Source organism: Micropterus dolomieu, linkage group LG01 (assembly GCF_021292245.1).
Source record: "Micropterus dolomieu isolate WLL.071019.BEF.003 ecotype Adirondacks linkage group LG01, ASM2129224v1, whole genome shotgun sequence".
Classification (NCBI taxonomy): domain Eukaryota; kingdom Metazoa; phylum Chordata; class Actinopteri; order Centrarchiformes; family Centrarchidae; genus Micropterus; species Micropterus dolomieu.
This window is the reverse complement of record NC_060150.1, coordinates 34,743,935-34,770,168: the sequence shown is the minus strand read 5'-3', so window position 1 is coordinate 34,770,168 and position 26,234 is coordinate 34,743,935. Positions and strand designations below refer to the sequence as shown.

The window sequence follows — 26,234 nt, the reverse complement described above, 5'->3', positions numbered from 1 at the left end:
ACAGCCAAGTGTTGCAGTTCTCTTCACTCTTCTGGTTCCTAAAATGCTCCTACTTGTAGCATTGTAAGCCACTTTAGATAAAAGTTTCCCTTAAACTGCAAATGTCATTCTGTATTGTTAGAATTCATGACAGCACTCGTTGAGGCTGACAGGGTTTTTTTGTTTTGTTTTTTGCTTTGAATTCCAATATGCCAAGTAACCTCTCTTTACCCTGAAATCTGTCTCCGTCGTGCCGCTGCTCAAAGGGCTTCTGCGGATCACTCAGCTGAATGGTAAAGGCGCTGCCTCACACAAGAAAAACTATGTTGAAGTCACAATGCTGCTTTCTGCTCAACTTGTAGTGCCGCGAGACGTCTCCATGGTTACAGAGTTTGACTCAGACAGCAAGGTGACGCGTAGTCATTGAGGATAACAAATAAAGGTACGAGGGGAGGGTAGGAGAGGGGGGGGGTTCTCTTTTTCATGTGAGGGTGTAGTGCCGAGAGCTATAGGAGCCTGCTGAGTGCAGCTGAATGTGACAGTGTGTGTTTTGGAAAGAGTGAAAAAGGATTGTGAAAGAGCAAGAGGAGAAGGTGGGGGTATTTGTACAAGCATTTGTGCTGTGTGTATTAGTATGTGTATTAGTGTGTGTGTGTGTGTGTGTGGGGGGGGGGGGGGGGGTGTAGAGAAGAGTTTTACCTGTGTGGTCTTATCTGTGAGGGAAAAGGAGAGGTGACAGTAGAGTAATCCTTATTCTGAATAAATTTTTGGACACACATATGCCCCTTAACCAATTACTATCCCACCTTCCCATCCTCCCTCAGCCTCCAAGCTCAGATGGATGATGTTATCAGGTGACTCAGGTGTAGAGGGGAGCAGGGAGCTTGTAAGAGATCCTTTCCTGGGTTGTTATCTGCATACACAGATGAGCTTTGGAGCAGCCAAGCGCCCAGCGAGTTATTTGCAGCACTCAGCGCATCATGAATATTAACTTTTACAGGGTCCGCATTGCATGTTTGTTTCTCCTTCCTTCTTCTGTGACTGGAGGAAGTGTTGATTACGGGGGCCTTGGCTGGGTGATTAACACAGCGATCGCCACTCAGACGAAGGGGCTAGCACACTTAACGGTAATTACACTTAGCCCTGTTGACTGCTCTCTATGGCGTACGCTCTCTGTCACACATGAAGGCACAAAACCCTGCGGGAACACAGAGCTGCTCAGCTGGAAATGACTCAAATCACAAGAAAGTTATCTATTGTAATTACATTGTTGTCCTTTGGTATTATGGCTTTTTGTTCCAAAAGATTCATCTTTTGCACATGCAGATGTAGTATAATGAGCATGTCTTTAGATGTGTAATTTGCACTTATACTTTATATATTATGCCCTCATGTGCAAGTACATGTGCATCAGTGTGTGTGGGTGTTGTGGAGGGTACTGGCTATATCTATGGTCTGCCTGCTGTTCTCTTCCTCTCAGGGGGGGATGTCATGTAGGTTAATAATGTTGTCACACCATGAGGGCCGAAGGCTTGTTCTCCCCAGGACCGCGCACACACGCATGCAGAAACACATGCACACATAACATGCACACATATTTTTCCACCATCATCTCTCCTGGCGGGGAAAGGACATGGAGGAAGGACATTGTTTAAATTGGTGTCTAATGTAAATATATACATCTAGATCACGATCAGAAAGATTTATTGTTATGTAAGACATTGCCAAAGCAATTGCACAGCAACAAAGTAATGTTAACAGAAGACAAAGGCATAGAAACAAGCAAACCTTCTGCTCTGGCTGTTTTATAGCTCACGGCATGTTCTTACATATTTTACTGCTAGACTAATTTGTTTTATTGGATTTTCTGCCACTAGGAAAAGTATCTTTTGTTTATTACTGCAGGTTTTAGACTTATGAATTAGTTTTATTCATAAATTAATTTTGCTCCCATATTTCCGATATTTTTAATTTTGAAGGTGTAATAGGAAACAGCTCTCCCCCGCAATGCTAGGTTTGCCTGCAACTGCATATTCTCGCTCTCTCTCTTTCCCTGTTTTGTTCCTGACATTTGTGTTGTGAAAGTCACAGGCAATGATTGGCTGCAAGGTGGCTAAGAGGGCAACAGTGATGGACAGATTACAAAGGACCCAGATAAAGAGAGCGACAAAGATTGGTGCGATTAGAAGTTTGCCAGAAGCGAAAAGAGTTGGAAGTGTTGATCTCACTAAGACGAATCAAGACGTTGTCCTACATCTCAGTTTGTTCTTTGCATCAAATGCTTTGTGGCGCAGTGTGCATGACTTTCCTCACTGCCCTTCCCAGGAGGCTTGGTCTCAGCAGGAAACACCTTTACATCCAGCGCTTACAAAACTGCTGAGTCGTCGACGGAAATAGTATCAGCACAATGTGGGAAATCTTTTTTTAATACACTGATGAAGTATTGTTGAACTGCAATCATATCTGTCCTGAAGACTATGCTGGGTGTAGAAATTTCTTATCAGAGGGAGAGGGCTATGTTACAGGATATACAGCAGGATGGATCAAGCATTATATCTATTTCAGTCAGCGGATGGCTCAAGGGTCGTATCGGAGTTTTAAATAAATTCATCAATACACTTGACTGAGAAGGATGGAAGGCGTTGCAGAATTTTTCCCAAGGTTGAGTCCAGAAATGGCATTGCTAGCTTCTGATGTCAAGTTTAACTTGAGTGCTGATGTGCTGTACTGCACTGTGGCCTTAAAAAGCTACGCTTGTCTGAATTGCTGGATTGACATAATTAGCCCTGCTGTTTACTCAAAGGTGAATACAAAGTTTATCAACTTGATGAACTTAGATGAGGAAAAATCATTAAATCATAGGATTCGTCTGGACATTTTCAGTATTTTTTTTACATTTATTAAAAACGTATACCATAAAGCCACTGTAGTTTTTGCATATAAGATGTTCTAAGAAAAACAGTGTTTTTATTTTCTGAAACTAAGCCACTAATGTTACAATGCCCAATTATCTAGCTTGTCACCTACAGTACCTAGCATTACTTTCAACGCCTAGCATCATTGGCTAACAATGGCATAACATTTTTGGGATTGCAGTAGATTGGTTAAATCTCCACTTTAAGATTTGGACATCCAGTGTGTGGGCCTGAAGATGCTACTAGCAGAGTGTAACGTTAATTAGAGTAAAGTAAGCTGGTCAGTCCTGCTCTGTATTTGGTCTGGGGATGACAACTCCAGCAACTCCTGCCAAACTTGTTACCTGAGACCATTACATTTAAACAGCTCAGTAAAAGTCCTCACTCTCAAAACCTTTCCTCTTGAAAAAATGTTACTGTTACAAAAATCTTAAAGCGAACCAGCTGGAAACATAAAAAATCTGTAGACAAATTTTTCAACCAACTTGCGGAGTTAGCATCAGCTAGTAAGCTTGCTAATTTTGGCTAATAAAATCTGCTAGCAACAGTTGTCATTTCAGCTGACAAAACTGACAGTCGTTAATGTGAAATGAGAAGCCTTTTGTTTACTTCTGCGTGCAATTGTTAATTTAAAAAAAAACATTCAGTGTTTAATAATCTGCTCTGTCATCACTGGAAGAGGACAGAAGAGGTTGAAGATGGCTGCCAAACTTTGCTTTTTCTGCAAAGGTGGATTAACTGTGCTCTGCATTGATTTTTCTGAGCTTTTCAGTTCGTATTTAGTTTAGTCCCATGTTACTATATTGTTAGGCAAGAGTTTGGAAAACTCATGTTTTGTATCAAAGATGTACTGTAGGTAGTCTGCACTTTCTACCAGTATTCTTCTACTAAACACAGCTGGTTCACTGTCTCCTCCATACCATCACAATGTGACTGCAGCATATTAAAAAAGTCAGATTCTTCTCTATGCTGTTTGCCAACTCTCAGAACTCAGAGGGATTCAGGCTCTGGCACATTTCTCTCTCAGTGTTATTGTTACAATGAATTAGCAACAGGCTTAATGGGACGCTGGCAATGTGTCATTTGAACAAACACAGACGGGGGAATTGTCAGTACAATGTGTTCAATAATAGGTAATTTTATACGTATGATATTTCATTATGCTAATCATGGGACACAGTGAAGTTTGGTAAAGAGATCAAATGAAACATAGTAAGCGAATACACTCCACCAGTAGTGGAAGAATGTGTGGGAGGTGGAAGGACATTCCTCAATAATGCAGAAGGGTATTTTAAGTGTTTATTTATTTATTTTTATTTGTTGGTTCTTCTTTCTCTCCTGTAATTTTCTGGCAAAATATGAACTCAAGCACTATCGAAGCAAAGGGTGCGGTTGGCCTGCAAGCTGATGAGAATTGGTTATTGATTAAGGTTCATCTGAAATGCTGTCAGCCCGCTCAACCATTTTTTGTGCTGCTGAGAGAACTGCACACCCTCAGCATATAATGTGGGCCTAAAGCCACAGGACCCCTGCTGGTGCATGCCTCCAGCAAGGATAAAATGGAGGTGAGAGAGAGTTTTGTATCTCTTATGGATGTTTATAACGAAGGCTTTGTGTGTTACAAAAAAAATTAAAAAGAAAAACTGCAGTTGCATGCAAAGTTTGTCTCCCATACTGACTGTAAGGCCCCTCACTTAGATTAACCCTCAAATTGTGACTTTAATCGCATCATGCCAACACTCCTCACAAAGGTTGCCAAGCACATAATATAGTCTTGCTGACTGATGACAAATTAAATTGTAAGCGACCCAGCTTGGTGATGCTGCCTTATGCCAAGACAAATGGATTGTATCCACTGAAATTATTGACTCCACTGAGAGCTGTCAAAGATATATGAACAGCTCAATATTTTTTTCTGAAATAATACACTTAATTATTATGCACTGAACTCCCACTGGAGCTGCTAGAAATAGTTAGCCAGATGGACACTGGAGTGGTTTCTCATTTCTGATTTTGATGCAAAGTTGTAAAAAAATATATCTTGGGACATATTTCAATTGCACACACATTGAGCCAATTTCAACTAATTCAGTTAAATCCGTTTGTCCAAATTGTAATGACTGTGGCATTCCTCCAAACCTCTCTGAACCCTGGAGGAGCTGTGGGACAAAACAGTGGCCACCAAATATCACATTCCCCCCTCTGCTTTTCTCTCTCTGTGAAGTCTTTGGAAAATAGCCATAGAAAAGGAGACAGCGTGGGAGGGACGATGTCTCTCCTCTTTTGTTGATTAATGTTGAATCTCTCTAAGGGTGCATGAATTCAAGTCAGTCCCTCACTATCCAGGCCTTATAAATCTGTCTTTAAGTATGTGTGCCAGGTTCCTTAACAATGCCACATTTGCTCAGTGGCATCATTAATTGCTCATAATGGCTCGCTAACAGAACTTGCCATTTGGATCCTTCTTAACCTATTTCCAGCATATGGAGCCATTGGTTTGTTTACCAAAGTGACATTGCACACCTCTAAATGTAAACTAAAAGTACGGTAATTCATTAATTTAACAAATTATACTTTGTTGTAATGCATGCATGAAGCTGTGTACCCATGTGACACCCAACACTCGCGCTTGCCTTGACAGGGTCTTCACACTGGAAGAGAAACAGTCTCAAAAGATGAAATAGCACACAAGTTCTGGGATCAATCCACATTACCATAGCCATAATTGCCTGGATTGATTCCGCAGCAAAAAATTATCATACCTGAGCAATGGCTCAATTTGTCCAGCACAAATTGATGACATAAGTTGAAGGAGGGAGGGTCAGTGGGGACTTCAGAGGTGGATCATGGTCCATAAGAGCTCTGAGCAAGGAGATCAATAGGGGCTCGCTGGGCCTCGCTTAGTGTCCATAATGTGATGTGTACACAATCGATAGTCTCCCCCAAGCTGGCAGATGGGCCACTGGTGAGGCGCAGGTTCTTCCCCACAGCATCTTTCCTCCCTCAAAGTGAGGAATGATGGGAGGAGGTGAAGTGGGGTGTAACTGTGTGACCACGGGGCCGTCACTGGCGACAGGACATTTAGAGAAGAGGTAGTTATTGAGCCTATTGACTGCCTCCCGTGGGAACTAAAAGTGGATGGGGAAAGGCGATTCTTGCAATTTCAAGAGTAGTAGTTGAGATGACAGGTGGCTGAAGATGGAAATTAAGAGAGGCTCAGAAGAGAGGCTCAAAAGAGCTCTTAACTGAGTGGCTCTTGCGTGTTTTCTCCTCTGGATCTACTTCACACTTCCAGCTCGGGTCTCCCAGAGGATCTAATACTACCTTAAATAAGCTGTAGAATAAAAATTGCGAGGGTGGGTGTGGGTGTTGGTGGCACAAGAAATATTCTCCTAAACTGCTGCCAACGCTGTCGCTGGCACTATATTTTAAGATGTCCCTCGAGGAATTGAGCCAGCTGGGGGACTTTTTTTGGTGAGGACATTCATCAAGCAATTTATTTTTTCATGATATGTTTTATAACGTACTCAGGAGTATCTGGGGGAAATCCTCAGAGTACTGTATAAAAATAAAAGTCACGTGACATTCAATAATTCTCTCTCTCTCTCCATCTGTCTTTCATCTCATTATAAATCTCAAAGTGAAGCAGTTTTCTTTCTAGCACAGTCATGCTAAGCAGTAAAAGGGCTAGAATAGCCACGGACAGCACGTCACACATCTAATCATCTGAAGACATTACCCTCCCTGTCTAAGCCAATCAGGTCTCGTGACTAGCCTGACCAGGACCTGGCTATGTCACCCTGAGGTCAAAACCTTCACAGGGACAGGGGGAAGGAAATGAGGAAGGTGGGAGAAAGGGCTTACATACAGTAAAACCTGTGTCATCTTCAACTTTATTTGCATTTTAAATATATACAAATCATGTCTGACTTATTACCGCTTCCATTTGTTCAATAATTTGGCATTTAATTTAGCTGTTTTGTCTTGAAATCAAGCACAAGTGCCTTTAAAATTTATTTCCATTTTAGCTATAATGGGCAAAAGCAAGAACTTTTTCATTATATTCCAGCCAAATCATCAATCATCAAAATGTTGCTCTCTAGCTCATCATCTCAGACAGCTTGGTCGGCAGGTAGCATTGATTAGTTTAGTAAAATGATCGGGATGCTTGTGACATTTTAATCCCTGTTGTTTTACCTCTTTGAACTCCAGATATTTGTGTGTGTGTGTGTGTAGTTCAGTGAACTATCTTGTTTCTGTTCACGTTCCTCCACCGGGTCACAGGTCGGCGGCCTGTCTGCGCTCGTTTCCGCCTTTTAATCCACCACTTGATGCTATACCTAATGCCACCACATATGCAAATCAGGGGAAAAGAAGACTGAGTCCAAGTAATTGATCTTCTTAACTACTCCCACTCAATTACAGTAGGTTAATGCAAGCCACCGCAGGATTGTTCATCCTCAGGCTCAAATGCCATTCGCTGGTGTCCATGAGCAAGGAGTGCATGGGTGTGTAGGAAGGTGAGATCGCATGGGTGTGGGTCAGTGAAAACATTAATCACTTTCTCTCTCTCTGTCTGTGAGAGTGCTTGTGTGCATGCCCACGAGTCCATTCATTCAGCTGTTCATAGTGCAGTTTTAAAGGGCTCACTTGCTCCAAAGGGTGGAACAGTACCTCCTAGAGGTCTCCTCTTAGGCAGTGAATTTCAATCTAAATAAAGAATAGTTGACCTCTAAAGAATGAGCGACCTTTTTTCATAGTTCATATTTATACTTGTACTGTATCAGAAAAATCAGCTATGCAAGCGAACGTCAGTAAGCCTCTAAACTTAGCAAAATCATCATCTCATGCTCTAATCTACTCTTCTACCTTCAGAACTGACTTGGTGCCAGTGTTTTCAGCAACAGGAACACGAGCAAAGGTCCTCTGATTGAGTGGCTTTGCACGGGGGGGGAGCCTAAAATGAGCTTGCCAAAAAGTTCAGGGGTATAGAAATCTGCAATCTGCGTCCTTACTGTGACTCCACAGTCTTTTAGCTCGTTGCCAGGCCAGGCCCAGGTTGCCTCACTTAGCTGCTAATAGGTTTAACCTAATCAGCACCAGCACTCATTTAGTTGCAACACTTCCTCTGCTGAGCCATGACACCCCCGTCTCTCTTCTGCTTTCTGTCTCCATCCCTTTTTTTCTCTGCCTTTCTCACCTTGAAGGAATTTCCTTTTTCAGAATCACTATCCTTTAGCCTTTTTTTTTCAAGTGTGTCAGTGCTAGCTTGACGCTAATGGATAGACAATAGAAATGTTTGACCTGTGAACACTTCTGGAAAATCCTTGACCTCCAACCCTGCATGATATTCACTAATACGTTGCTAAATTAGGGAAGTTGCACTGTGTACATTTATGCAAAATAAATCAGTATGTTCTGGAACTTAATGTGCTTTGTGATTAGTATTCAGGGTGTCTTATTTTCTTGACTGAGGTGCTTCAATCTTGGTTCATTAGATTTTAATAGGTTTTATATTGCTCAGGTCACAGAAGACTTCACACAAAAGAATGCAAAATTTTCCCATGCACTGGGTTTCAGTTGATTGTTGAGGTTATGCCGCAGTACTGTAGAGTGTAGGACAGAGACACCTATGTGGGCTGAGCGGAGTTGAGCTGTGGAAAAAGGACACCAACAAATCCCTGCAGCATTGTAACGAGTTATATCACTGGCAGAGGCTTTGATTCAATATGAAGAGGTACTGAAGAAGAGTAAAGGGACAAATGATGAGAGAACCTTGAAACAGTTGCCATGCTGTACCAGCAAGGCACACATACTCATCACATGACATGATGTCACAGTCAAACATAAACTTACACACAGAAACATACACACTCACACACTCTCATTTTATAAACTCAGCCAGAGGTCAGATTTAATCTGTCGAGGTCAATAAATCCTGGTCAAGGTAAAGCGCCGGTGTTGAAACGCAGCCTCATGCTGTGCTGACCTCACAGGATTATGCAGGATGTTCTTACCCATCCCCTTACTGAGCAGAAGGCACAGGAAACAATATCAAAGCTTTACATTTCCATTGCAGATTTCACATGAACAAACAGTCATTTTCAAAAATGCGTTTGCATTTGCTTTTTTTGTTACTACTGAAACCAATAAATTATGTTTTAAGACAGATAGAGGGAGTTTTAGACTGTTGCCAACAGGTGGAGCCAAGATCCTTTAATCTATTATAGATGGGATCACACACACACACACACACTCCTCTATTTCCAAAATAGATCTCTGGCCTAGTTATTTCCCCTTTTTTAAGTTTTTTCCTCATTTAATGATCTGTCCTGTACTGCTGTATTTATTCAAAGATTTAATCACTCATTTGGTACCTTCTCTTGTCGTTTCACATTATCATGCTACCTCCCTTTGTCCTTAGAAACAATACTGTGACATGCTTTATAATCCTAATATGCATAAGGACAGCTCATTTTCATTCAAGAACACACCCACGGTGCCTTTTAAGCAAAGATAGACACTCCATTAGATTCATATCATTTATACTCCATGCCTTTCAGCCTTTATTTATGCATCTTTTTCTGCCCCTACACCTTTGATTATTCCCAGTGTATCCCATATCTGCCACAAACAACAGCCATTCTATGTTGATTGAGAGAGACAAAGTGATCTACATCTTGAGTCAGTAATTTATGCATTCATGCATTTGTAGTGTATATTTATATCAATTCTGAATATTTGTCCTCTTTTTTCATTCTATTAATCATTACAATGAAAGTCATTTTCCACATGAACAAGGATGAATGGGGCAGAATCCTGCTAATATTCCTTTCTGTGCTCTCTTTTCAGATTCTAGCCATCATCTCAATCCTGTTCATCGTCCTCTCCACCATCGCTCTGTCTCTCAACACCTTACCAGAGCTCCAGGTCATAGACGAGTTCGGCCAGGCCAACGATAACCCCCAGCTGGCCCACGTGGAGGCCGTGTGTATTGCCTGGTTCACCATGGAGTACCTCCTTCGCTTCCTCTCCTCTCCAAATAAGTGGAAGTTCTTCAAAGGCCCGCTAAATGTCATTGACTTGCTGGCCATCCTGCCCTACTACGTCACCATCTTCCTGACTGAGTCCAACAAGAGCGTGCTACAGTTCCAAAACGTGCGCCGTGTCGTGCAGATATTCAGGATCATGAGAATATTGAGGATCCTGAAGTTGGCCAGGCACTCCACAGGGCTCCAGTCTCTAGGGTTTACTTTGAGAAGGAGCTACAATGAACTGGGACTGCTTATTTTATTTCTTGCCATGGGCATCATGATATTTTCCAGCTTGGTCTTCTTTGCTGAGAAAGATGAAGATGCCACCAAGTTCACCAGTATCCCTGCTTCATTCTGGTGGGCAACAATTACAATGACTACAGTGGGCTATGGGGACATTTATCCACAGACTTTACTTGGAAAAATTGTGGGTGGGCTCTGCTGCATTGCAGGAGTGCTGGTCATTGCCCTACCCATCCCCATTATTGTCAACAACTTCTCTGAGTTCTATAAAGAGCAGAAGAGGCAGGAGAAAGCCATCAAGAGGAGGGAAGCGCTGGAGAGAGCCAAGAGAAATGGCAGCATTGTGTCAATGAACCTAAAAGATGCCTTTGCCCGCAGTATGGAACTGATGGATGTGGTGGTAGAGAAAGGGGAGGACAAAACCTCCCTGGACAACCATTTGTCACCCAGCCGCTGGGGCAGCTCGACCAGGCACGCCACTTCCGAGGCTAACCTGACATCCCCAGATAAAAGAAACCCAGAGTCTCTGCAGCAAAGCTCCCCTCACCGTATAACCATCACCACCACTGGAAGTCCCCAGCGGACAAACAGGACCCCACAGCCCCTTAATGTGCAGAAACTTGAGGATATGTACAACCAGATGACCAAGTCACAGTCCTTCACTAACCTCAACACTACAAGCTCCATGAGCACCCTGAGCACAACTATGACTGCCCCTGTTTCACCGAAGAAATCTCACAGCCCGGAATTTACATTAAAAGAGGAAGTAGAGCTGGAGATGAAGGAGGTCCAACCCTACTCGCCAGATAACTTTGCAAGCTGCTCGGAAGATTTCACAAAACAAGGCTCCGACTCAGATGAGGGACAACCTGGGTCGTGTCAAATCAGACACCCCAGGGCACCCCCCGCTCTGGATCTTAGCCAACTGGGGGCCAGTGACGACCACAGCTGTCCTGGCATCATACTCAAAGATGGCCTCTATGAATTCGTCAACCCAGGTGACGGAGCAGAACTCCACATAGAGGAAGGGGAGAGCTTTAACAGTGCTGTGGAGAATATCCAGAGCTCTCCAAGAGGGAATAACCCTCTTAAAATAAAGGGGTTGAAGGTCAACTTCACCAAAACCTCTGCTGAAGGCCCTCTTACACCGCCGAGCACTACCTCTCCTGGAGACATCAGCTCCAGCATCCTGGAAGACGAGTCCCCGGAGGGAGAGATGTCACCGCTCATCCCCTGCTCAGAGGAGCTGCTTCCAGTCACAGAAGAGGAGACCTGCCCGTTGTCCCCTAAGAGGCTGGTGGTAGACACCCCACCTGGTGACGAAGATCAATCCACAGAGAACCACGACGAGAAGCATCTGATGGAAGTGGCGGGCGCTGCAGTTGCACCCTTGTCACCTAAAACAGCAGCACAAAATTGCCCCCAAGGTGTGGTTGGGGTAGGTGAGGACGTCAAGGCTGACAGCAACCAAAGTGGACTCAAAGTAGAGAACCACATGTTTACATCCGATATCCACCTGATACCCGGGGACGGCAGCCTCTCGCCGACCTGTGAAACCAGCATGTGACTGTTAGAGAGGCTCTGAGGGACAATAGACCCACTGCAACCTCAGCCCGGTGTGTGGGACAGCAGGAAGGAAAAGACAAGGGTGCAGTTGTATTGACAGATATATTTGCATGGCATGACAAGTCCCTTTTACTTGTGTTGTTGTGTATTGCTGAAAAGAAACTGCAGTGCCTCGTGCAGGTTTTAGAATGACTTTGGGAAAAACAGTGGGTTCAAAGAGGAGGTGCTTGAAAAACAGAGGGAATTCATCAACTTATGTAGACACTTTGGTCCTCCCAATGTACATAATGATAGTGTCCTTTTTCTAGCAAAAGAGGGAAATGCACAGAGGGACTTAACTGTAAAAAGCATGCATTTAACAATGACAGATATTTTACGGTGCTTAGTTTGCTGAAAGCGCTCCACTGTAAATACTAGGACATCTAAGGCAATGACAATGCACAGGACGGCAAAGGAAAACTGTCACTGAAGGTACAAATATTTGTAATGTGAAAAGGGAAGGGTTGGAATGAGAGCCCTCAGACTGGGTGTTGCATCGTAGCGACCTATAAAAAAAACATATCATTACCTTTTGTGGAAATGCAAAGTGTTCCCATGACGACCCTGTAATGTTTTTTGTGTGAAAAACGGTGTATGAAACTGTAACGTTGACATTGTTGTTTTTGGTTTTCATAACTTTCAGTTGAACATCCGATATTCAGTCTCTGAACTAATCACGTTGGGCAAGAAGGACAAAAACACCTTTATTCCTCTAAGTACGCCTGTAGTTGCCAAATACTTATGTAAGAGCAGGAACTGTCAAATACTGCCGCTGTTGAAAATATTTATCACGCGGTTTCAGAGGTTAGGACAAGGTTTAAGATGTTTAATTCCTTGTTCAGCCTTTTGATTCCGTCCAAATCACAAAAATAAATCTTATTTAAGCTCCGATTTCAGGTATATACATCTAAAAGTAGTTTTAAGATTAAATATGAACTATGTAGGTCTAGACTGGTTGTAGAAATATTCTACAGTAGTTAAGTGAGATCCCATAAAACAGATTTAAGACTCTTTATTCATTCAGCACAGTAGATCTGGTCATTAATACACATATATGCTTTACACTATAATTATCTAGTTTGGCAAGTCTAAAGGGTTAGACTACCATAACAAAATGACAATATTCCTTGCGATATCAATGGACCAAACCAAGCACACTGACAAGCTTTCATCTATCTCAGCTGCATAGTAACATATACAGTAATAACATGTTTTATGACAGTAGTTATGGATTTGTTTTAGTTTTCCTTATGGTTTGTTTCCCTGCATTGTCCTATCCTCAGCGCCCTGATGTCGTTGTTGACATTTGTTCCATACTACTGCAAGTTCATCCGATCCTGCTGATAGGTTTAAGGCATCATTTTTTTTGTATATCCGTAGTGTCTTGGACTGTAATTTATTCTGTTTTATTGTGTACAAAACTATTTTCAGTCGAACTTAAACCCAAAGGAGTTTTCTTTTTTTCTCGTCTTCTTTCTTGCTTTTATTTTACACTGACTGAAAATATCTGTTGTATGTTGCCTTTGATTCCAATTTTATTGCTGGAATATTTGTTTATTGTTTCAGCGTGACAATGAGTGTACTAGAAGTGTGTTTGTGAAAGCCACACAAACCAGAATGGTACTGACAGGAAGTATGTGGGTGAATTCTTTGTTTGTTTATGTTGTTTGTCTTCTTTCTTTTTCTTATCATTATCATGTCTTTTGTTCTCATAGAGAGGTGTGGAATGTGCAATACCGCATACTGCAATCTATGCAGGCCAAGAATTGTGGCACTTTAATTTTCTGTCTATGGGATTTGTAAGTGTACAGGCAGAAATTACTTGTATTTTTCAAATGTTATATCTTTAATATGAGGCAAAACAGTATTACAACTACCATAATCTCACAAACAATGCAAATGAGAATTTGACTTTTACTTTTTCATATTATATGGCTGGCATATGCTGTCAAACACCTTAATGCCAGATATTAATGGACCTCAAATTGGATTATCTGTGGGAATAGGGATCCAAATTGACCACTTTTAGCCTTTTATATTGCTGTTAGATTGACATAAAAATCTAACATATGTCTTTGGAAGATATTAAGATAATCTCATTTCAATGGCCACACACAAAGGATTTTATGTTTTTGTGTATTACCGCTGAGAATGATTCTATTTTTTCTAAACCAAAATGGAGCACGACCACAATTTCCTGCCATATGGTGGTTGAAATGATGCGTGCCTTTTCATAACACTGCTGTTTATGAGAAGGTAGCAAGTCATTTTGCTTTGTTCATATAGCACTGTACAGAAAATTCTAATTTTATAGGAGAAATCAGGTCTTTATGTAATAGATACAAGTAATGTTATTGAGTTCTCAGGTTTTCTATAACTCTCTGATGTTCCGATTGGATAGATTCTCTGTTTTTTCTTTAACGGCTAATGTCAAATTAGTTACTTCTGTGCTTTTTTGAAAGGTGATGTTGTCAAATCCACATTGATGTCTTGGCTCCTGGAGTAAGGAGTGGCAATATTTCACCCTCCTCCTGGGTAATCTGTGTACCACATTCAGTGTTCGCCCCCATCAGTCTTCAGTGAGGCAAGGAAGGAGCACAAACAAAAGTACAGGAGTCTGACTGTTAGAGTTTAAGTGCTGAGACATAGGCCGACGGGGAGTGATGTGTCTAACTGACCACAGACAGGCAGGAAGAGATCCCTAGAGTGATTGAACTGATACATCTGATTATTTCCCATGCTACCACCATTGAGTGCACCGATCCCTACAGCTTCAGAGGCTCTAGCCCCATGGCATGCCCTCAGGGACAGTGAAGGAAGGCTGGGATAAGGGAAAAGCTAGAGAGTTAAGAGGAGAGGTGAAATGGAGTTCCCCCAAATGGTAACATCACATCAGTGATCAGTTGTGGTCCATACTGTTTTCTTTTGTCTGTCTACATACTGTATGCCCAGACCATCAGTAATCAGAGATTCACGTGAGAGCATTATGGAATTAACTTCCATGTGAAATTATTGATCCGTCATTGGAAACTAAGATTCTTTGGTACCCTCCAAAGTAAAATGCGGGGTCAGTGGTGGTTGTTGTTTGGGGTTTTCATTTGTCTTTTTTTTTTTCTCTATGAAGGACAGTTAGACGATAACCTCCTTCCTAAAGCTCTTTTTTTCTCTACCTGTACATTTAATTTATCGTTTTTTCCTTCATCCCTTGTTTGTAGTAACCTTGTCTCTGTGGTAGCCTCGAGTAATCCTTCATTTTGATAGGCAGGGAAGAGAGACAAGGGATCTGGATTGCTCAGCTATATTCCCTTGGAATGATGTTTGTGTGGATACTGAAATGAGTTCTGTGAGCTGACAGCGAATGTGCTCTGTCCTACTGTCTCACAATGGGATTATCATCTGTGATACTGTACAGAGTGGAAAGGTTGTGTCTTTATTTTCTCTGAGAGAATGGGTATTGTCCATGTCACTCATGCGTGCTTACCAAACTTTGCTCCCTAAAATACGTAAAGCATCGTTTCTTCTTATTTCTCTGTGTATTCTGCCTCTTACATTCTTTTTGTTTTTGTTTTTAATTTGTTTTTCTGTTCAGCGTTGGAGAACATTATTGTTAGAAACCTTCTGAGCTACAGATTTCTGTACAAAGCATCATCTTTGTATGCATGTAGTAGTCCGAACAATTATGTGACCACAGAACACTTTGTTATGGTACATGTACGTCAACATTTCTGTAGAGCATTGTTCCCCATTACGTCTATTAGCATATGCAGAATAACAAATAAATGTGTATATAACTCGTGTTTGTGTGCCTGGTTGTTCTCTACTCTACAAATGAGCTGTTGTTTGCACATATGCCTTTTCTGGATGCATTTTTTTTGCATATTAAGGATCATTACATAACACTATACAAATCTATGTGTTTAGAAATACATAGAACTAATTAAAAAAGGTATTGCATATGCAGCAAGAAGATATGCAAAGTTGTTTTTCACATCCAAAAGCGCAGACAAATCTGGCATGACTGGCAAATAAATGATTTATCACTGGAGGGAAATTTATTCCATTCCATTAGATGCAATTAATAGATCTCCACATCTTAGTTGTGTACTGCAGTCAAACAGTGATACTGAACATAAACTGGGCCCTGAAACCTCAGAACTAGAAGCTCGGGAATGTAATGCATTTAAAATGAAAAAACTGAAAATGACCCATATGACCCATAAACTCTAAAAGGAAGTAAAGAGGTGAATAATGCATCATGCTATTGTGTTGGCCTATTATTACAGTTTTTATTGTATCACATGGGGCTAGAATTACAGTGTTATATCAATTGTGTCACAGATGATTTTAATCATAGTATCCATTACATAACAAGGTTCAATACATAATAGTTGGGTGAGGATGTTTCTTTTGTATTAATGTCCAAACCTAAGAAAAATCTGCACCCTAAAAAGATTACAGTCCGAAGTGCATGTCTGAAACTTCATGACTTTTCTCTCCTTTTTGTGTGTGTATTTCTAATATTTTTAAGCCTACACATCAGAGACAATATTAATTTGGTCAATAAATTCAGTAAAAAAACATAAACAAGCTTTATTCTGTGGCAGTATTGTCAAGCCATACAAGGTGTTGTTTGGGTTGCATTTTGGCAAATGGCATAGTATAGTAAACAAGTTCATCTCATTTTATGGATTGGCTGCCTGAAGAGACTCATTTTCACTTTGATGCAATCCAATACAATGACACAACTTGATATAAATGTCAAAATATCAATATTAACATAGAGTTGAAATAATAGATTAAATGAATACTACCTATACATGTTTGTTTGTTTTGTGGTTACTGATATATTATGATCCACCCATTGTCAACCGCTTATCCTGCCTACAGGTGCAGGGAGGCTGGAGCCAATCCCAGCTGACATTGGGCGAAAGGCGGGGTACACCCTGGACAGGCCGCCATCGCAGGGCCGCACATAGACAGACAACCACTCACACCCACATCCACACCTAAGGACAATTTAGGGTCACCAAGCCAACCTAGCAACCTAACCTAGCCTCCACGCGGACACGGGGAGAACATGCAAACTCCACACAGAAAGGCCGGGTTTGAACCCACGACATTCTTGCTGTGAGGCGACAGTGCTAACCACTGCACCATATATTAATAAGTTTGAATTAATTTTTAATTAATTAATTTGTATTTACTCCTCCTCAACGCCAGAGGTCGCTGCGGGCTGCTGAGTGACACCAAACAAAGACAAAACACCGCGCGCGGAAATCAAACAGTTTCCAAAGAAGAAGAAGAAATGAAATTACTTCAAGAAGAACAGCAAAACTGCGAATTTAAGCATGGATTCTGAAAGTAACAACAAAAGCGTGACAGACGCAAGTTCAACAGATGAAAGTGTCAGTTTTTCCCATGTCACCGCTGTGGCCACTGGATGGATGTTGGACTTTATGTTTGTAAGTTTGTGTCGGCATTTCCAGGAAGGCAAACATGATGAATTCAATGAAACGCTTTCGACGTTAGAGGGTAAGTTTATTCACAGCTAACAAATCATTAGGATTGTTTAACGGTAACGTCAGTTAACGTTATATTATCCTGGCAGCATATCTGCCGAGTCCGGAGAAATCGAAGGTAAAAACTAAATCGAATTAACGTTAATAAGTTGTGTAAACATCTGCGCAAAACAGCAGCCGCATCGTAAAATATAGCTAGCATAACAAGTTAATGTAAGTTGTGACGTTAATTGAAAACACAGTGTGGTGCTTAACAACAAAATCCCGGAGTAATGTTACCGTTAATAAGCAAAGTTCGAAGCCGAAGTAAGTAAGTTAGTGTTTTTAAGATTGCCGTGAACTTTCTGAGGTTATTTTGCACTAACATAAGCAGCACCTGCGAATAAACAAAGACTGCTGAAATAAGGCTCAATGTAGAAATAAACTTGCCCGAGAAGGGCGGTGTTGAGTGGGCAGGGAAAAATAACATTGCTACTACAACATAACGCCATTAATATCATGGGATAAATTCAGTAATTGTAGGACTCCTGTTACTGACCTCCGTGCTGTGGCTAGAGCTCCTCTGAAACTGACACGAGTAGCTACAATAAGCACCTACAGTCACGTCTGGCTTCCTACCGCTAACATAACTCTATGAATAACTATCAATAATGAACAAATTATCACGTTTTACCCCTCGTGTTTATTGAAACCAGTAATGAGGAAGAGAATCCGACGTTATTACAGAAACTCTATCTCTGTAAAGATTCTGAAGACCTGGTGACTAACACGGTTTACAATCTTTGCTTTTTTTAGGCATTTCTCAGAGTTCATCTCTGAAAGGAGACCTCCATGATGAGAAAATGATGATATGTGCTTTCCTTGCAAGAGTCATGCATGGAAAGCAATTGGGTAAGTTGTCTCAGTCAGAAGCTGAATTGGGGCCTCCCCCTTGTACACCTTTCTACATCTGCATAGTAATCTCTGTGCAACAATACTGTTTGGAACCTGCTGTATATCTTTTGATTTATAAAGCCATTTGTTATTCAAGCCTTGTCTTTCACACAGAGACATGTATGTAATACATACAAACATCTTAAGCCACTCTGGAAATTTCTTAGAAATTTCTTTTTACTGATTGAAACTGATCCCAGCTGAGATGAAAGCTCATGTAAAATGGCACAGATAGTAGAGACACGGAGTCAATATTTTGATGAGCTTGTTTGTTATACCAACTGTAAAATCAGAAAAGTAACTTAAAGCTGAAATTCATGGTTTAAAAATGTACCTAGTGCTACTTTACTCCACATACACACTCGCAAAAACCTTAACGGCCTGTTTTTACCGTGCAATATCCTGTTTTTCCTCCAGATGTCCAGTTTGAAGAGGATGACCGTGTGATGCCTCTGATGTCTGCCGCCAATATATGGTCAAAACTGGAGAAAACTGTGGCAGACGAAGGAGTGTTCAGAAACGTTACCATCCTTTTGCTTGTGCAGGTAATCGTGCAGATTATTTTGTATATATGTACACAAGATCAGAGAATATCCAGACATGCCTTTAAATGCGTCCTGGTGGTAGAATGATTTAAAAAGTAATTCTGAGGAATACTACAGATTGCTAGGTATAATGAATAGATATCACTGCTTTAAGGTATAAGCTAGATTAAAGTCCTGATGTCAAACAGGGAAGCTTTTTCCTCATCGGATGCATTTTCCCTGTTCCCAGTCTGTGTCTGTGTGCTTGGAGAAAGGCCAAAAATCTTCGGCCGTCTCTGCTCTCAAGTGGTTTGAGAAAAACCGTGAGTTACCACAGGTCAGTATTATCTTTTCTTTCCAAAAGCACAGGATCAGTACTGGAATACTTGGCAGCCTAGAGGGTTTTTAATGCTTCAACGCTGTTTTTCAACAGAACTTCGGCACTAAGCTGTCAACAATAGTGACACAAGGGGAAACGTACCACCCATTCTTTACAAGCTTCAGCTTCAGTCGACTGCTGGAGGCAACCCAGTCTTTCTTGGATGCCTACTTGGAGAAGAATCCCTCTGACTACATTCTCAAGGTACCGTAGGTCACAGCCTGTGACAAAGTAACACTGGGACACCCCTTCCAAGTTCAGCTTGGTACATAACATGTATAGCCCAGCATGACAATAGGCCTAGTCCACCTCTGTCTGAAGCTCAAAAGTTGTCTGTCCACACCACAGATACCCTTCCTGGAACATGTATTCATTTGATTGATGACCTTTTATAAATATTTAACTTTTTCAAAATATTCAACAAGATGCTTTTTATTTTAATCATACTTTAGGTTCACTGGATGTGCAGAAAGGCACAGCACAAGTCATACACTATTAATTGAAAAGTTGTTTTCTCGGGGTAGGATTTATTCCGTCTATTCATGATGAGCACAAACATTTAATACGTGTGGTTGATATATAAATAATAAATTTTCTTGATCCTGCGCGCAGCCCTGTTCAACTATGCTCTCGTCCTTCAGAGTAATGGCTCTTTGACCAACTGAATTGCTGATGTGACATTATCATTCATAGTTAATTGACAATTTGTCATCAAAATTAGTTGGAAGGGCAAACTGCTACAATCAGCAGCACGGCCCTCCTCTGGGTGTAACAGACTCGCCTATTCATGAAAGTTTCAAGAGTGATTTACATAGAGGCCGCTGACCAAGGTTACACTTAGAAGGGAGCTATAATGACAGACCTCATTAGTTTTGCGTTCACTTTATAGCAATACTAAAACCTGAAAGCTAATTGTTTTGGGGGAGAATGAAAAGGTAATGTTTGGAAACATCATTAATGTCAGTTTGTGTGATCATGTCTGCATCTCCATCCATCAGGCGGCCACAGAGATGGTCAAGTCGTCGCACAACTTTGAAGGTTTGGAGGACGTGGTGACGCAGGACAGCCCTCTGTCCAAACCAGACGACACATCAGACGAAGAATCATCAGAGGATAGAAAGTAAGAAATAACCTTTAACGCCCCCTGTTGTATTGTTTGCATTTCTGGTTTGTGTTGAACAATATACTGAACGTTCATGTCCCAACAGGAAAAAGGAGAACACTGTACATTTGAGGTTAGTCAAAATGTCTTTTCAATGTAAAAAATAAAATAAAATTCTGACTCTGAATTTAGCAAGCTGTTCTAAACACTAGATATAGGGGCATAGGTGGACTAAAATAACTTTTTATCCCACTTCGACAGAACAAAACGGAAACTACTGTCAACTAAAATGACTGATGTATGGAAACCTGATATATGCACGACGCCTTTTGTGTCTCTCAGAAGAATCTCCCAGAATGGTAAGATTTTCTTTTCATTATTTTCTATAAAAAGGAGAAATGCATAATATTTCATTTATACTTCTAAACATGAACAAAAGCTAAAAAGAATAAACTTCTCACCATCAGAGTTATCTCAGATGATATCAGAGAAGTCAATGAATGCCTCGCCGATCAAAAAAACAAGAAAACCACCTCAGGTAAATCGGCCCGCGCAGCTTATTCAGTGCTGTGTCCAGTTAATTAATCCCAAATCAATACATGTTCACCTTTCTTTGGGTCCAATGTATGTTTTACTTTGTGTAGAAATGGACAGCCCAGCTTGACAAATACCTCAAGAATGGTGTTAAACGTCACGGCCAGGGGAAGTGGTCTCGCATATTAATGGATTATGACTTTGAAGGACGCACTGGCACCATGCTCAAAGACCGCTGGAGGGTCCTAATGAGGACTCATGAAGTCGGCTGAGGAGGGACAGCGCCTCTCGAGCAATTTGCCTGTAGATAAAAACATTATCTTAGCTGATCCGCTCATTTAACCTGTTTCAGCCCTGTGGACTAATTGCTGAAATAGTTCGTTTGTGTTATTGGTGTTTTTCTTTGCTGCTGTTCTGTCTGCATTAAGAAAATATACCACTAGAGGGCACTTAACACAGAACAGTGAATTGGACTATATTTAATATATTTTTGCCAGAAAATCGTTAAATGAATAGAACTCTGGGTAGTTACAATAAAAATAAGCAAAATCAGTTTTAATAATGTGACCTAGAAAAAGGTAAAATGCTGTACAAGTGTCTGCTGCAAAGTTACACAGAACAATGGAAATGTGCATGGCGACTACAGTGATTTGCTTTTATCAATGTGTAGCATATTTATCAGAAATATAACTGCATTGCACCACTGTTGAGTCTTAAGTCTCTTCTTAGTTTTGAAAGCCTGCTGTATATCAGATCTGAAAAGTATTTCGGTTTCTCTGACGAGGGGAGCTTTGCTTGGCTGCAGAATGTTATTGTGGACACCAGATCAGAGATTGTTCCTTGGTGCTTTTGTTTGGATCAGATGAAGACGAAGCTGTGTTGTGGTGGACAGTCGCACTGCTGGGTTTTCTGGATCTTCTTCCATGTCCCGCTGCACTGTTGGTTCCCCACCGCCTGCCAGTGGAGCACAGCTTCTCTGCAACACAGTCACAGTCGCAGCGTGTATGGTTTTCACACCACCATCTGCATAGTTTTACACATTCACATCTGTGCAGTACATGTGGAAGTTTAACTGATGTACTGCCTTGCTCAAGGGCACATTAAGGTTTCATGGCTTGCTAAATATGGTTATTTTGACTTGTTTCAAAATGTTCAATAAATTTGGGATTGATATAATGTAAAACTAGAAAAAATGTCATTTTTAAGATACTGTTTCAGGTCCAGGTTTTTATGATCCTGAACCTGGCATGTGCAACTTTACACAACATTGCACAGAGAACACACACAAAGGTCCATAACTTCATACTTGTCTGATTCCTGGCCGTCTCCTTGGCAGCTACCACTATTGTTTCGCATGGCAGGAGGTTCACATGCCACACACACTTTAAAGCCTTCTGTTATGTAGCGCATCCAGTGTGTGTGTGGCCGGTTTGCCACTGTACAGTGGGGTGTCCGGGACTCCAGTATGAATTCCACACAGAACCTGAAGGGGGAGTAGGGGCAGGGTCATGAGGTTTGGCCTGGGATATTAGGACCAATGCATCAAGAACTTAATGTACACACAAGGACAGGACATTATCACCCAGTTTGTGACTGGCATAAGGATCATTTGTTTTATCAATGTACAATGAACACACCCCTTGTGAAATGGGAACAATCGCCCAATGGGTACACCCTAAACTACACACAGTAACTCACCTACTGTCATCTAGACCTTTTGTGCATGTGATTTTCATGTGACAGCCCTTATTAAAGTGCGAGTGTTTAATTTCAAAGGGTTGTGGGCACTCTCTCAGCATTGCTATATTTAATGGTTTGTAGACAGATGTCCAGGTGAGCAAACACCTGCTGGGAGCTCATGCAGATGGGGAGAATGTTATCTTTTTTTCAGAATGGTTTGGCTCTCACAGCATAACGCAAAAATGATGTTAACCCATGGCAGCATTCATGAACTTTTCAACTCTTAAACATAAAAGATACCTGTGGTCGTGTACAATTTCTGAGTACTTAGTGGGGCTTTATGGGAGCATGATGTGAAACCTACCCAAGGTCTAGGGGGTTTCCATAGTTGTCATGCTTGGGCCTTCTCTTGCCAAACTCCATGCTGGTGATGAATGCAGGACCTGATAAGAGAAACCAGTTCAGTATTTCTGTTAGTAAGTTTAGGTTTAACCCATTTAAGGTACTAAAGTCTTAACTTTACAAACAGGATAAACCAGAGGGAATCCATTTTAAAATCAAACAAAAAATTTTAATGGATCACGTAGTAAAACCAAGGAATGTTCATGTACGGTATTTGTATACCTGAGTTGAATCCACAGCGGCCACCCTGATGGTCTCTGTACTCCCTGCAGCCGCCTCGCTCCTCCAGGCTGGGACAGGGCTCTCCGCTGTTACTGGGCTGCTGCTTTACGTGACGGACACGGACTCTCACTGAGGGCTGGCAGGGCTTGGTACAGCCGCTCCAAAAGCTCCAGTCGCTCACAGCACAGTCCTGAGCTGGATGTTGGCACCCATGTTATGGGAGAAAGCTTATTATAGGATATCCTCTGGGGTAGCAAACAATTGAGGTGGAACTCAGGAGATGCTGGACCTAACATTTAACACTGGCTTCTCAAGTTCACGGCACGCAGAGGTGACACTTCTGAGTAACAGTAAAACCTTCCAGTGTTCTTGCAGACTTCACTGAATGAATACATTTTTCCTGTGAAACAGTGTTATGGAGCTACAATATCCAGGAAATAACTTTAGATCAATGACTCATTGATTGGGGCTTGTAGAATGAGTGTTTCCTGTTTAACTACAAGTAGCTTGAGAGCACGGCAAGTGTGCAACCTGTTCAATCACCAAGTCCTGTGATTTTTCTTTTCAGTTGCTCTCTGTGCTTGAAGATCAAGCTTTGATGTATTAAGCATGCAGATTTACAGACTGCCGGCCTAGAACACATATTAGGTACGCTTGGCTTGTTTGACTGGAACTGTAATTGCTACAACTGATTGACAGAATCACATTCTTCAAATATTTGTACTAATTCCATTATGTGGGCCAGTCCACTGAAATGAGGTTAGATGCAGAGCTGCCTGGGTTATTTGCTGGACTGATTGTTGCCTTTTTGTGATGGGAAAGCTAGGGCACATGCTACAGAAGAAAAAATAAATGCTGTAGGTGAAGAATACCGTATAAACCATGCGTGTGAGTTTGACAGGACTTTGCAACGAGGAAGATAAATGTGCACAGTTTCACATGCCTTGGATGAATTTGGAATATATCCACCCCTGCCACCTCTGTGCCATCCAATGTATGTGATAAACAGCCCAGTAACGAACCAGATTCTGAAAATAATCTGTGTTCTCCAACTATCTTTATCTTCTGCCCGAAAGATGGATTCAGAAGATCTATCTTGAGCAAGAGTTCAGGTTATCTCACACTGGTGTCGTATAGTTAAGGTGTGTGTGCCAAAAGAATAAACATTACCTCCTCTTGTGATTCATTCACCCCTCACCTGGGCACTCTGTGAAGTAGTCGAAGCAGCAGTCCTTGGTCCTGACGCAGCCTTCATCGCAGTAGCATGTCCCATACACGCGGTCCATCCTCCAATCAGTGGTCAAACAGCTCAAGTCTCTGCCCCGGCAGCATTTCCCTGAACAACCCCCAGACACCAAGTGGTTCTTTCCAAGAGTCGAAACCACCAGAAGCAAACAGGCAAACTCCACAGAGAATCCCATCATGAGGGGGGTCAGACCACTGAAGTAAAACACTAGCCGCTTAGTTGTCCCAATATCTTATTTACCACCCTTATTTTTAAGTCATGTGTTCCCTCCCTGGGTCCTACTCTACAGCTGTCATACTCATGACCGTGCGAGGAAGAGGTTTGAATACCAGCCCGGCCAAGTCTGTGCTCTGCCACAGGAGCCCTTGTGACCTGGAATTCCTGTGTCCGTCTCTTGTGTCCAGCCCCGTCGGTTTCCCTCCAGAAACAGGTCTGCAGAGCAACCTACAGTACAGAACACCCCATTCCAGGCCTGATCAGGCTCCCATGTGTCTCATCCTGTGTTTCTCCACCTCCAAGCTGGTGTCTCTATCCCAGTTCCCAGCCGAGTCACCTCCCTTCAGTCGATCATACAAGGGAGGAGACAATGAGGGCAAGGGAGGGCTGAGCTGGTGAGGTTGGTGTTTGCTTTGCCTCCTGTTTCTGTTCTCTCTCTCTCTCTCTCTCTCGCTCTCTCTCTCGCTCTCTCTCTCTCTCTCTCTTGCATCTTTCTCACCTGTCTTATTGTTGTTTTCCCTTTTTCTTTCTTATCAGTCCCTGTGTGATTACTGTGACCCTGATGCCAGTCTTGCCCAGCCACCCCAGACCTCTTAAGTCCCAAAAGAAAGGGAGGAATGTGAGCAATTGGCAGGTCTCCAGACAATTGTGCCAGGGGGCCCGCTGAGCGTTGTAAAGCCACTGTTTGGCTCTCACCTCTCTCCTTTTGTCTCATTCTTTCAGGTTACTGTAATCTACCAAATATCCCTACACTTCAGACAAGATTTTGACTTTGTACCTTTATTTGATTAGTGAGTTGCATTATGTATTTTATGTAGTTGTTGACATTTTCAGAAGAGGCTTATTTGCTTTCTTGCTGCAGGTTAGATGAAAAGCTCAGTAGCTCTCATATGTACACTAAGTTTGATGCTAAGACAGGCGCCAGTTACGTTAGCTTAGCATAAAGAGAGGGAAACAGCTAGCCTGATTCTGTCAAAATTTTCTCCCTACCTGCTCCTCGAAAGTTCACAAATCACTATTTTATACATCATTTGTTTAATCCCAAAAAAGTGTAAAAACAACATGTTGTTGCTTGGCAATCTCACACAAGACTCCAGGAATGACTTGCACCTGGCCAAAAAATCATCTTGCACATAACCCCCCGTAAAACTACAACCTGATGTTTTTACAGCTTTAGATATGCTAATTAGGCAAATTTTGGGGGAAACCAGAAAACCAGAAAGACAGAGCTAGCTCTTTCCCCCAGTTTCTAGTGTTTTTGCTAATTTAAGCTAACCAGTTCCAAGCTATAGTGTCACACTTGGCGTACAAGTATGAGAGTTGTATTGATCTATTCATTTAACTCTTGGCAAGAAACCAATTTATCTTATTTACGGTCTAACTATTTCTTTAAGGATCCATGGTGAACCTACATTGACTGAGACAACATGCATAGGAGCAGGTTAATTCTTTCCGCTGCAGGGCTCTGAATCAGTAAGCTACATGACGTTATTTGCAGACTAGGGTGTGGACTTTATAGCTCTTGACATACAGCGCAGGTGAACGCTAGATGACAAATTCATTTCATATAGGTACTTGTGAAGGGATATTTTTAATGGCTTTATCACACAGGTTTCCACGGGTCACTTTAGGATCATTTGCTGAGCTAAAGTAAGCTGAAGATGACTCTCCAAAAATATTCAAATTTCAATTTCAAACTAT

The 26,234-nt window shown here is 41.7% G+C and overlaps 3 protein-coding genes across 3 annotated transcripts in view; 2 read left to right on the top strand and 1 right to left on the bottom strand.

Moving 5' to 3' along the window:
* The window catches only part of LOC123981532 (potassium voltage-gated channel subfamily B member 2-like), a gene marked incomplete at its 5' end in the record, with an annotated part of 82,021 nt that extends 66,449 nt beyond the window's left edge, over window positions 1-15,572 (top strand). The window contains 1 exon segment of the mRNA XM_046066417.1: window positions 9,747-15,572. Coding sequence (XP_045922373.1) covers window positions 9,747-11,738 — 1,992 coding nt within the window.
* A 1,328-nt stretch (window positions 15,573-16,900) lies between these two features.
* Window positions 16,901-21,950, top strand: terf1 (telomeric repeat binding factor (NIMA-interacting) 1). Its single transcript, XM_046066392.1, has 10 exons — window positions 16,901-17,308; window positions 18,091-18,186; window positions 18,646-18,773; window positions 19,003-19,089; window positions 19,186-19,335; window positions 20,130-20,251; window positions 20,340-20,366; window positions 20,495-20,592; window positions 20,701-20,771; window positions 20,878-21,950. The coding sequence occupies exons 1-10, from the start codon at window positions 17,125-17,127 to the stop codon at window positions 21,037-21,039; spliced, it is 1,125 nt and encodes a 374-aa protein (XP_045922348.1). The 5' UTR covers window positions 16,901-17,124; the 3' UTR covers window positions 21,040-21,950.
* Window positions 21,308-24,854, bottom strand: LOC123981527 (somatomedin-B and thrombospondin type-1 domain-containing protein). The gene is made up of 5 exons (XM_046066404.1): window positions 24,270-24,854; window positions 23,072-23,266; window positions 22,812-22,890; window positions 22,074-22,250; window positions 21,308-21,743 (listed from the first exon to the last, which is right to left on the bottom strand). Exons 1-5 carry the CDS (start codon window positions 24,493-24,495, stop codon window positions 21,626-21,628), a joined length of 795 nt encoding a protein of 264 aa, XP_045922360.1. The 5' UTR covers window positions 24,496-24,854; the 3' UTR covers window positions 21,308-21,625.
* Window positions 24,855-26,234: the final 1,380 nt, after the last annotated feature.

What these genes read in the sequence shown, in the direction of transcription:
- LOC123981527 (XM_046066404.1), bottom strand. Translation starts at nt 24,495, where the DNA reads ATGATGGGATTCTCTGTGGAGTTTGCCTGTTTGCTTCTGGTGGTTTCG. An exon ending in CTACTTCACAGAGTGCCCAG is followed by an intron (nt 23,267 to 24,269) that starts GTGAGGGGTGAA and finishes GCCAACATCCAG; the next exon opens with CTCAGGACTGTGCTGTGAGC. An exon ending in GACGGCCAGGAATCAGACAA is followed by an intron (nt 21,744 to 22,073) that starts GTATGAAGTTAT and finishes ACTGTGTTGCAG; the next exon opens with AGAAGCTGTGCTCCACTGGC.
- terf1 (XM_046066392.1), top strand. Translation starts at nt 17,125, where the DNA reads ATGGATTCTGAAAGTAACAACAAAAGCGTGACAGACGCAAGTTCAACA. An exon ending in GAATCATCAGAGGATAGAAA is followed by an intron (nt 20,252 to 20,339) that starts GTAAGAAATAAC and finishes ATGTCCCAACAG; the next exon opens with GAAAAAGGAGAACACTGTAC. An exon ending in GAGAACACTGTACATTTGAG is followed by an intron (nt 20,367 to 20,494) that starts GTTAGTCAAAAT and finishes CCACTTCGACAG; the next exon opens with AACAAAACGGAAACTACTGT.